General features: G+C 40.2%; 1 protein-coding gene across 7 annotated transcripts in view; it reads right to left on the reverse strand.

The window, feature by feature from the left end:
- Positions 1-12,139, reverse strand: part of TFDP2 (transcription factor Dp-2) — a 38,562-nt gene extending 26,423 nt beyond the window's left edge. For 2 of the 7 annotated variants that reach the window (XM_035133152.3, XM_088669768.1), the window contains exons 1-6: positions 12,032-12,139; positions 10,884-10,954; positions 9,423-9,463; positions 7,717-7,883; positions 2,884-3,096; positions 568-671 (exon numbers count right to left, since the gene is read on the reverse strand). In XM_035133152.3, the coding sequence (XP_034989043.1) occupies positions 568-570 (3 nt within the window). In that variant the 5' untranslated portion in view covers positions 571-671; positions 2,884-3,096; positions 7,717-7,883; ... (1 more) ...; positions 10,884-10,954; positions 12,032-12,139. Of the gene's footprint in view, positions 1-567; positions 672-2,883; positions 3,097-7,716; positions 7,884-9,254; positions 9,329-9,422; positions 9,464-10,883; positions 10,955-11,274 lie in introns of all 7 variants that reach the window. The other 5 variants (XM_088669765.1, XM_088669766.1, XM_088669763.1 and 2 more) reach the window with 5 other exon arrangements.
- Positions 12,140-12,298: the final 159 nt, after the last annotated feature.

Below are 12,298 nucleotides of genomic sequence, written 5' to 3' on the forward strand. Positions count from 1 at the left end.
GTTCCCAGGGAACGACACTGTACCTATGTAAAGAAACTGTGGCTGTAGTAACACACTGCCCAGTGATATATATAGAAAGGGGGAGGATGTTAGGTTTCTATTCCTCTCACTGTGCAGGTCACATGCCTGTGTTATGCATTCCAGCAAAGATTGTTGGAATCACGGGAGCGGATGTTTGCTGTATTCTGTTTCCGTTTGTTTTTTTTGTTTTTTCTTTGGACTTTTCTCAGTGAGAGGAGACATGTTTTCCTGTAGTTCTGCCTTACGCTTAATAAAATAGCTTTTAGTACACAACCTCAGCCTGGCTCCGTTTGCGTTTTATCTCTGCTGGACTCTGAATATGTGCTCATTGTCTCTAAGACATGGGTCGTAATAAATCGCCGGGAAGGGCTGTCAGAACTCCCTTAGCTGCACGCTGAACATTGATGGGAGAGACGAGCTGGATTCGTTCCTGCATTATGCCTGTGGATTGTTCCTGCCCCCGGCTGACCCGACAGGCTATCAGTGGAAAGGAAGTCTGGCATGAGTTTCTACAGTGCAATGCTGTGAAAGAAAAACAGTACTTACCATTTGGGGTCCAACATTCACATTTATTGGTGCAAATGTTTTTGGCAAACTCTTAGATGGTGAGTTGATGGTATACACTGGTAGTGCAATTATGGAAATATTTTCTAAAAAAGGAAAACCATCAATATTATTTTTACAGAGAAAACAGTAATGCTATGGAAACAATTTTGCCATGTAAGCATGCCAGTAACAATGCTGTTAAGGAAACAGACACATAGCAAGAAATGAGAAAGGCACTGTGTATTTTTAATTTAAATCCCAGTTTTCCCTCAAGGAGTACAGAAAGTAAGTTTACCCTCACAACTCTGTGAGGCAGGTGAGGAAGATATAGGGACTTGCCCTAGACCACCTAGTAAGCTTTGCAGCTAAGCAGAGGGGCAATTGTTTTCACACATTCAAACTCAACATTAGCTATTGAAGAAGAAGAAGAGAAGAGTTTGGATTTGATATCCTGCTTTATCACTACCCTAAGGAGTCTCAAAGCGGCTAACATTCTCCTTTCCCTTCCTCCCCCACAACAGACACCCTGTGAGGTGGGTGGGGCTGAGAGACTTCAGAGAAGTGTGACTAGCCCAAGGTCACCCAGCAGCTGCATATGGAGGAGCGGAGACGCAAACCCGGTTTCCCAGATTACGAGTCTACCGCTCTTAACCACTACACCACACTGGCTACCAATTGTATTGATTCATTGTATTGTATTGATTCATAACACTGGCTCCAAAAACCCAAATACAATGAGCACTGCCTCATGGAACTCAGTGGCTCTAGAAATGTTAAGTAGCATGTTCCTAACATGCCTACAATTTTCTAAGCAATGAACAAAGACTAAAAGATTAAACAACCCCTGTCTGCAGGCTCACAATCTGATTGAAATGAATCGTGAGGGAAGAGGAAAACAAACATATAAAAAGGGCTCTTTCTGGCAGTGATAGGTGGAGCTTATATTCTTCATTTGTTGCAGACCACCTGAGGCAGGAGTATACTCATGCATTCATAATTATTGGGAGATTCCACTCATGCCAGCTCCATCTGTTCTGGCAGACCTTTGGATCAGTCCCTATTGTTTGAGAAGACAAGGGCAAGGATATTCACATTATCTGAACACAATTTCTTTTCCTCCCATTCAAGACATAAAGGAACAGGCACAACTTTAGGAAACCTCTGCGTTTGAAAACTTAAAGATTCTTATCATTTTCGAAGATCTTGCACAGAACAATAATCACTGCATTTCACATCTTATCCATTCAAAGCAAATACCCTAATGAAAAGTAAAGGTAGACCTTCCTTTCGAAGAAGAGCATTAAGGGTGCCCAGTACCAAAGTTTTACCTATAATCAGGGCACAGTTACTTTCACACTTATGGGAGCAAAACAATGTTGTTTCAGCAAGAGGCAAGCTTATACAGGGAGTTACCCTTCCACATACACAATTTCAGTACAAACCATACCTTCCCCAAAACCCAACTTATCTTGGCACAATCACCAATTATCTAATCAGGGCTCTGTATCTGCAACTTCAACAAGTAGACTGGAGAAGTGAAGCACACCAATGCACATCTGAACTTATGATTTGTCATCCAGTTAGGAGTCAATGTATACAGTATATGTATTTCCTAGTTGGATTGGGAGGGGAGAAGTGGTTTTAAAATACAGTGGTACCTTGAATTACGAACGACTCAACAACCGAATTTTTTGACTTACGAGTGGGGCAAATGGCCACACGTTTACGAATTTCTCGACATCTGAACAGAAACCGCGGCGGTGTTTCCGTTTCCAATGCATTCCTATGGGAAATCGCGTTTCCAATGGCACTTTTCGACTTACGAATTTTTCGACCTACGAAGGTGCCTTCAGAACAGATTAAATTCGTAAGTCGAGGCACCACTGTATGAGCTATTTGGCTAACATACTGTGAAATTATTTCTCTGATAAAAATATAAAAATCTCAGAAGTCATAATGAAATGCAAAGAGCAATTTGGCGAGACCTTCTAATTTTAACTCTATTGATTGCTATCTGACCAGAATATATTTCTCCTGACCTTATTTTAACAGACCCTTCGAAGTTCCAGTATGGGGAAAAGGCAGGATATAAATATAATAACAATAATAGATCTCACTTGAAGTTTTACAGAAATTCTGCTCTGATTGCAATAGAATATTCAATGTTCTTTAGTCTTAGCAAAACATAAGTAATGTATCACACTTGGAACTCTGGAAACCAGTCTGTTGACTAAGCATGTGTAGCGTACATATCATATTAAGCAATCTCTCTCTTGAAGACAGTTACAGCAGTAGTTAAAAATTGGATCTGTTTACCTTTCACAGGCTTTCTATGCTTTTCCTTGTTACTTCACTGTTTAGAAAGGGTATGTAATCCATTGTAGGTGACAGTTCTTTAGTTGTTGATTCTCTGTTCACTATTACGATATGAGGTCAATTCTTTATTTAGGTTACCAGTCTTTTGCCATGAAATTACCAGAAGGTCATGAATTCAATATAACATGATCCCAGTATGTCAAGCAGAAGCACCTGGTTTAAGAGAGGTTATATTGGTGAACACAAATGTCTTCAATAAATGCTGAAAGCCATATTTTCTATAGAATGTTAAACTAACACCACATATGGTATTATTATGAATAGAATTTCCATTTTACCCTAACAAAGGACACACACTCGCCGGCACTTTGTCTTTGCATCTAAGATTTATTTAATCAGTTGGTACAGGCCTTACTACAAACCTTCTGTCACAGGATTTGTAAGAGGAAAGTAATTGTATGCAGACATTAATCTGATATAAAATCTAATCCAAAATTTAGATCTAACAGTTCCTTAGTATCTAGATGTTCCTTGTGAGTTATAAAAAGGAAGCTTTACTCCCTAGCCAGGCAGCAGTTAACCTGTAACATCAGACCATAGGGAAACAGAAAGTCATGGAAACACTATCACCTTCCAGAGCTATCTCCAGAAATCCTCATGAAGTATAGACAAGAAGCAGGCATGAAAAAACAACAAGTACTGAAAGAAAGAATGAATAAAAGCAAGAAGTCAAAAAACTAAAGGGAGAAAAATCGATCTTGTGTCATAAAGCCTACACCAGAACTCCTGATAGTGTACCAAAAGAGAGAAATGAACATGTGATGAATAGTTTGATGAGGGATGCAGAAGGGGTGGGGGAGGAATCTGATTAAATGCAACCTAAGGCCCGTGGGCTGGATGTGGCCCAATCGCCTTCTCAATCCGGCCCACGGACAGTCTGGGAATCAGCATGTTTTTACATGAGTAGAATGTGTCCTTTTATTTAAAATGCATCTCTGGGTTATTTGTGGGGCCTGCCTGGTGTTTTTACATGAGCAGAATGTGTGCTTTTATTTAAAATGCATCTCTGGGTTATTTGTGGGGCATAGGAATTCGTTCATTCCCCCCCAAAAAAAATATAGTCCGGCCCACCACATGGTCTGAGGGATGGTGGACTGGCCCACGGCTGAGAAAGTTTGCTGACCCCTGGTTTAAGGCATGCACACAAACCAGAGTAACTCAAAGGAATCACCCACTATATCTTTAAAAAGAGGAGAGCCTAATATATTTTTTCAGTTGTCTGAGAAACTAGTTCACAGATCAAGAACACAAAAAGCAAAATTTAATATATATATTTAAATTCTATTATGTTAGTAAATAATAATGACCTGCAGGAAAAACAAAAACACTTCATCAAAAATAATTTGTGTGTAAAAATAATAATAAAGACACATGGTACAATTACAATCTATGCCTAAAGGTTGTAGCATCAGAAAGGAGGAGAGAATGCAGGGCTACCTGATCTGTCTGTATGAGAATTGGGGTGACCATACCCAGGACTTGTGCCCGTGGAGACAGACAGCAGCTGTGCTGCGTAGCTGATCCTTTCACCTCTCACCTGGTGAATTTTATATGTTGTTTTGTTAAGTGTTTTATAGAAGGTGGCTGTTTTATTGATGATTTGTTAATTTTATTTTTATTTGTTAATTATTTAATATGATTTATGTTGTAATTGTGATGTTCTACTATGTTCTTATTTATTGTATGTAAGCCGCTTTGTGACTCATGTGAGTGAAAAGTGGCAATGAAATTGAATGAATGGTGAGGCTCTCCACCTCTTCCTCCTAGAGTAAGGCTGAGAGAGGAGGGACTTGCTGCTGCTCAAGTAGCAGCAAAAGCAAAAAAGGAGAAAAGCTGACGCAGCTAAAATGGGCAGAGGCAGAAGGAGAGGAAGGCAATGGTGATACCATACTATGTGATATGCCCTGAGCTCTGTACCTCCTAGGTACAGCCCTGGAAGGATACAATACTTTCTAGCAATAGAAGTTACAGAATACCAAAATTAAAATAAGAAACTATCAAAGTTTAAGGGCTCTTGACTACTGGCACAAACCTCTGATAAATTATCTTATTCACACACTCTACCATACCTCATTTAACTGTTCCGCTATTATTTTCTTAAAGACAACCACCACCTCAGTTACTACCTTTCATAGGAATGTCCACCATTATTGATTTTACTCAAGTCCCTAAAATCAGACAGTCAACATTTTATTTGAGAAGCAACACAATTCATCTGTGTTTTTAAGTTTTCAAGTCCAGATACAAAACGTTAAAAAGAGTATTAATCTGTTATAAATTATGTGATTTATAAATTATCTGATATTTTGATTAGAAATGCAGATCAAAAATATATCCTGAAAATCAATGCATTTCTAATTAACAAAAGCAGTAATCCTAAACTTTTTAGTGATTTTAACAATATTAATTTTAAGTCAATAAATTAAGATTTATGCACCAACTACACAGAAGCCTCTAAGTGACTTACAGCAAACAATAGATAAGATATATTTTGAAATATAAAGAATTCAGTTATAAAAACCACTGCAAAACCCCTTCCTTCATAAACAATTGGAATAAAGGAAAAGCCCCCAGGGCAAATGTCTAACACTTTAACAGTGGAAGAAGTCTGCCTTAACTGCTAATCATAGTGGACAGTGAACATGACTCAGCTGGCAGAACATGAGCATGTGACCTTCTGTAACAAGAAAGGTGAGGAGTTCTCTCGATATATGGACTCCTTACACAGATCTATTTGTTTAAACATCTGAACACAGCCATTCCTCCCTCCCTCCCACTTGTTTGCATAGACCACATATTGATATAGTATGGTTTAGTTTGTACTGTATTTCAATTTAAAAAACTATTAATAAAGAAAGGAAAGTCACAATTCATATAATAACACACCAGTAAAATAACCAGGTGGGAGAATATGTTAATGTTGAAAACACTAAAAGCCATTACTAGTGTTAAAATAAAAAAAAAATGGAGGGGGTGTTAAAGTATTCAACTGGTGGTAAAAAGATTGCAGTGTGTATGCCAGGTGAGCCCATACGTGGGGCCCGAGGGGGGTGCCACTAAGAAGGCCTTCTCTATATACTGCTTTTGGTGCCTGCCACAAACTGTTTTGTTATAACAAGTCTATCAAGGCATCTGATTTAAGTAAGTTTTAAAATGACTAATTTGGGGTGAAGTCAACATAGCACATTTCTGTTACCTGCTGGAACAATCTCCCCTCTCCTCCCACCACACACTATTCTGGGAGATCTTCCGGCCCTCCAGAGTGTATTTGGGGGAATCATACAGGAGAGGTAGTCTCACTGTGCTAGTTGAAGCCTCTGAACTGGCTTCCACTAGTCAGCCAGTGCGGTGTGTGAGCCAGTGTGGTGTAGTGGTTAAGAGTGCACTCATAATCTGGGGAGCCAGGTTCGCGTCTCCGCTCCTCCACATGCAGCTGCTGGGTGACCTTGGGCTAGTCACACTTCTTTGAAGTCTCTCAGTGCCACTCACCTCAGAGTGTTTGTTGTGGGGGAGGAAGGGAAAGGAGAATGTTAGCCGCTTTGAGACTCCTTCGGGTAGTGATAAAGCGGGATATCAAATCCAAACTCTTCTTCCACTAACATTAACAGGGTAGTTGAATTCAGTCCTTTATTTCATTTTTTAAAATTTTTATATGTAACTTGCTTTTAATGTTCATTTTTAATTGGTATTTTAATGAATGTTTCAAATTGCCTAATGCAAGCTGCTTAGAGGTCCTTTGCTCTAGCAAGTGATATATAGATTTTGTTAAATAAACACACTTTTAAAAAGCTAATTGTTTTGCAAACATTCTTATTTGTTTGTATAATCATCATAAATACTAAAGTTGTTGATATGGCTTTTGCTGCTCTAATGAAGTTAATACTTTTTAAATACTTAAATACTACTTCTCAGTGTTTGACTCAATGTCCAAACTAATTTATCAAACTGAAATTGATACAAAATTACAATTAACTACACAGTTGTTTTAATTCAAAATGTTTTAATCATTCAATCATGCTTAAATTTAAGGCCTGCTTGTATATGCAAACTTTGTATAAGAAAAGGCATGCTCTTCTAAACAGAATGCATTGAAGATTTACTCAAATTTTACATGCATCAAGGATTCTTTTCAGTGACTGGCACACTAAACCCATCTCCTATTAATGCTCATTTCTTGTCAATAATGTAAAACAGCACAATATCAGTTCCAGCCTAATAGTGCCACCCACACTGTCTTGGAATAAACTATAAGGCAACTGGTGTGTTCATGAGCCAACAATATTCAACCTAGATCAGAGCTAATATTTATGATGCACAAATTAGCCAAGACCACCAAACCAGTTAAAATTAAGATACTCAATGCCATCCACTAAATTGCTTCTTCCAAACCTCCTTTTAAACACACACTGTGTGCTGACAATGCTTTTACTATGCTCACTTTCCCCTCAATGAAAAATCTTAAATAGCCAAATGTTTTATTCAATTTAAAATTAAAAAATTTAGGCATAACTATTTTGAGAGGTTTTTACATAGTGCCATACCCAGCACTTTTTATTTACAATAACTGGTTTAGCCCACATTATTAAGATGCAGATGACATATTCCAATTCTGAATCTCTAAGTGACAAACTATAGTAACTTCACCCCTCCCCCAGCATACTGCTCTTTTCCTGTGTAAACTTTCAGGAATGATTTATTGAGCACATTATGTTCAACTCTTAAAACTGCTACTGAAGGTAAAAAGTATCCAATGCATTAGGTAAAAATACTTACCCAGGAAGACAGAAACCAAAACGATATATATATTCCCTGGACTAAGGAAGCATGCCTTTTACTGCAGTACCAAGTCTCCACAGTCTTTGTTACTATTCAGAGGAAACTTGAGATGGTGCCAGACATGAGCAGTCAAATGCAGAAGCACTCCATTTACAAGTAGATATCTAGAATAGCAAAAGGATGCTCTGATAAGATGGTCTCCTGTATAATATATATTAATTTCCCCAATAAACTTTACAATTGCACAAAGATTTTTAATAACTTTCCTTGAAACACTATACTTTGGCTAAAATTCAAAGTAGTGACGCTAGCATGTGAGAAAGAACTGCATGTGCAGCAAGAGCTTACTGTACTTTGTTATGACTACTACAGCAATTCTCACTTTCAAAGAGGCAAGCAGTTTCTAAGTTGCACATGATGGTGCAGAAATATCAAGATGGTGCTTTCCTCTCTCATTCTCAAATAAACAAAAAAAATACCACTACAGGTATTTGAATTCTTACTGTATGCCAGCAGTATAAATATTGTGTTCCATTTACTCAGATATCAGAACATTTTAATTTGTAAAGAAAAGAATGCAGGAAAGATACCTTAAGCCACCTTGAACAAAGTTACTTGAAAGGAAGAATACAACAGGAAACTGCTGAATTACAATTCATCAGGAGGTTCACTGTTATCACTAATTGGACTAAATTGAGACAATGAATTCTGACCACATTACATGCATTAATTGGCTTTCCAATGCCAGGATATGTTATGAGCAACTCTTTTATAATTGATCACTGTTAATCACTGACTCTGTACTTCTTACATTCCATCTACCTCTGACTTCACTGTTTAGATTATTTTATAAAAAATATTTATCAATCATTTTATATTAAAAGTTATCCAAAGCAATTTATCAATAAAATAATAAAACTGAAAACTTTTTAAATTGCAGTATCCACAGTAGATAAATGATGGGATGTGCCAGACCAATACTAGTAGTCAGGGAAAACCTGGATGAAGAGTTATGTTTCTAACATATGCCAAAACCTTAGTAAGGTCCATGCATATCTAATTTCCAAGGGGAAGCAGTTCCCCCACAAGCTATGTGCATACTTTATATAACTGTGACTCATGGTAACATTTATGCATCTGATTATGTGAGCTGCAGCTTATGGTATATTTGTTAGCCTTTAATGTGCAAAAAGACTCTGCTGTGAAGCACACTGAGAAGTTAAGTCTGATGAAAGGGAAACTTGATCTCTCCCCACTAAAGCAGGTGTAGTAGCATCCTTCTCTCACCCCCGGATCAAGGAATCTAGTAACAATTTGAAATAAGATTTCCAAACTGTCTGATCAGACCATAATTCTACAATCATGGTCCATGTATTTCTCTAATCTGAAATATGAGATACAGGCTAGTATCATCTGGAAAAGGACAGACACATACTGGGGTGAGATTTTTTTAAAAAAACGTTAGCGGCAATATTTTCAATGAAACAGGATTGTAAAGGTCCTCCAGCATGAAAATAGAGATTCTGACAACTTACAGAACTGGAGGTGGGAAGTTTCATTTTTCCGAACTTCAATTCATATCTGGACCCCAAGTCAAATCAGACAGAACCTGAAGGGTTTTGAAATAAATTGGCCAGTCTTTCAAAACAGGGTCCAAAACCAAATCTTGTGGTTGATGCACATCTCTTAGACACACAGCTTACCTTCATAAGTGAACGCTGCCATCATAACAATCTCTCTTCAGCTGAGAAAAGAGAGAAAAAAGGAACAGTGAAATGTGTGTGTGTGTGTGTGTGTGTGTGTGTGTGTGAGAGAGAGAGAGAGAGAGAGAGAGAGAGAGAGAGAGAGAGAGAGAGAGAGAGAGAGAATTGTGAATTTCAGAGCAAAATCAGCCTTCCATTGAACAACCTGGCTGATAGTCAAAGGCCAGGGATGGAGAACTATCAGACTTTGGGCTTACATTGGCCCAGGTCCCAATTTAGACAGAAAGACCATTTCCCTCAAACTACAGCCACCAGCCTTGCACCTCATACCATATGTGGCTCAGGTTTGAGGCAGGTTGAAGTATGTCTGACAAGCAACTATCAGAAGCCTTAAAGTGATACCATTTCTTCAGTGAAAAGGGAGGCTTGCTTAATCAGTGGTGACAGCAAGCCTCTAGTAATTGACTGTACTATGAAAGCCAAGCTTTCATGACGCAAGGCATACTTGGTCATCTGTGGGACCCTTCCAACCTTACAGAATTTAACAGTTCAAGAAGTCACCCAAAGTGACCCCACCATTGGTTATGACCATTTCTTGTTTTGTACAAAGTAACTTTTGAAGTTGATTTCAAAGTGCAGTTTTAGCCCTCCATTTAACTGCTATTAGACAGCTTCCAATGGAGCATAAAATGGAAGTGCAAGGTTTTTGTCTATCCTATTTCTGCTGCAAGTGAAATAAAACATGTAGCTAGCCTGTAGTGTGAGTTTGCATATTTTCAGTTAAATAGTTTCTATAGACCCTAAATATGTCTGTTGTAGATTAAACAGTTTTCAGTAACAACTAATCAACTGGTGTATAAACACTGACAAGTTAATACTTATTACAGCATTTATGGGCCAGCTTTACCTTTAGGTGGGGATAGAATTGTGTTTTTCTGTATGTGGGAAGTTAAAATGTGGCAGTCAGTAAAACAAACACTAGAAATGTCAGTCCTGGAATTTCAACACCATGCATGCCCTACCCCAGGTTAGTAACAAACAGTTCTGTCTGCCTGAGGTTGTAACTTATGGCAAATCTGGGACATAATCATGTTTCTCAGTACCCTACCATCCTCCTCCAACACAGACACAAAAGAATGTCTAGCTACAGGCATTACTTCACTATCTCATTTCAGCTGCTTCTGGATTTTTATTCAAAACATAGATAAGAGTGTTTTGGCTTGGAAAGGTCAGTTTGAGATAATGGCAAGTATTTTATTCCTCTATTAGTATTTTGCATAGATTTAATGTACATTATTTAATATTTACACACTACCATATTTTTTTGAATGGTATGTAGTTTGCATAAACATTTTGGCCGAGATCTTGAGATGGTGGCAAATAACCCCCCCCTCCAATTTTTTCAAAAAATAAATAAATAAATAAATAAATAAATAAATAAATAATATAGCATATGCTTACCTGGGGGTTAAACTTCATTGAAATCAGTGGCATTTACTTCTGAGTAAAACATGTGTAAGCACACTTCCACCCTAAACAAAGTTAGGCCACAGTGAACACAGAAACACATTCCTGAAGCAGGCATATTTAGAATTGGGGCTCTAAACAGTTAAAGCAGTTAAGTAGCCCTTATTGCACCAACTTCCGTTACAAGTTGGCACAAGGCAAAATAAAGGAAGCTGGTTTGAAGAGTAATTTTAAAAAAAATCAAGTCCCAAATTGGGGGGCGGGTGTGTGGGTGCGTGCAACAAGCCTCTGCACCCCATGGGGTGGCGGAGGAAAGCTCAGCAGTCTATAGCCACAGCCATTTTATTCATGGATTCATGCAACGTTCTTCATTTTACCAAGTTACCTATACCAGGGCAGTTGCACCTCCGATCCCAGCCCTTCAGGATTACAAGCCTCGCAGGAAATAATAATCAGGCTCTGGCCATCTGTTTACCGGCGGTGGAGGGGGAGGGGTGCCCAAAGCGCCGTGTGCGCACTTCCCAAGTCACAGCAGTATACTGTAGTACCCAAGGCTCCCGCGACCGCCAGGGTTGGGCAGCACCGCTCTCGAGGCCTCGTGGATCCAAACGGGCACCCGAGGGAAGGTGAGGAATGGCGAGGACAGGCTGTGCGTGGAAGGGCTGCAGGGGTCCGAGGAGAGCGCGCCCCCTTCGCAAGGCTGGAGGAAGAGGAGGGGACGCGGAAGTGCGGGGAGAGAAAGCTCCCCGGCACACCAGCTGCAACAGAATTAACCACAGAATTGCAGAGTTGGGAAAGGACCACGAGGGTTATCTAGCCCAGTGCAGCCCAACGTGGGTCTCGAACCCTTCAGGAGCCTCATGTTCCACCAACGGAGCTCTATCTCAGTAATAAGGGAGAGGGCCCTCGGCGGCGATGGCAAAGAGCACGACCCGCCTCTCCTCACCCTTCCGGCCCCAAGACCACGAGAGAAGCGTCGGGGCCTAACGGCCGTCTGCAAAACACCGACGCCGGTTTCTGAGGAGAAAGGAGTGCGGGGACCGGGGGAGGGGGCAAGCAGGGCAGCCTTAGCCCCACATCTCCATTAAAAAGAAAAGACCCGGTAAGTCCCGGCGTCGTCGTCGGACCGTAATGGCTCTTACCGGCCTCAGCCGCGCCGCCCGCCTCCGGTCGCTATACAGCCCAGCCGGCCGGCCAGCCTTGCCTCTCCCGCAGCAGCCCCAACAGTCGCCTCTGTCAGGTTCGCTATCGCTCTCTCTCCCCCGCACAAGCTTGGCGGCGTCTGGCGACCGGGCTCGCCCATTGGTCGACGCGTCCGCGCGGAGCCTGGCGTCTCCGGGTTCTCATTGGTCTCCGCGGCTGTGTGTACACAATCGGCGCCACCACTCGGAAGCGGACGGGCAAGAGGG

The sequence above is a fragment of the Zootoca vivipara genome, chromosome 5 (assembly GCF_965207765.1).
Source record: "Zootoca vivipara chromosome 5, rZooViv2.hap1.1, whole genome shotgun sequence".
NCBI lineage: Eukaryota > Metazoa > Chordata > Lepidosauria > Squamata > Lacertidae > Zootoca > Zootoca vivipara.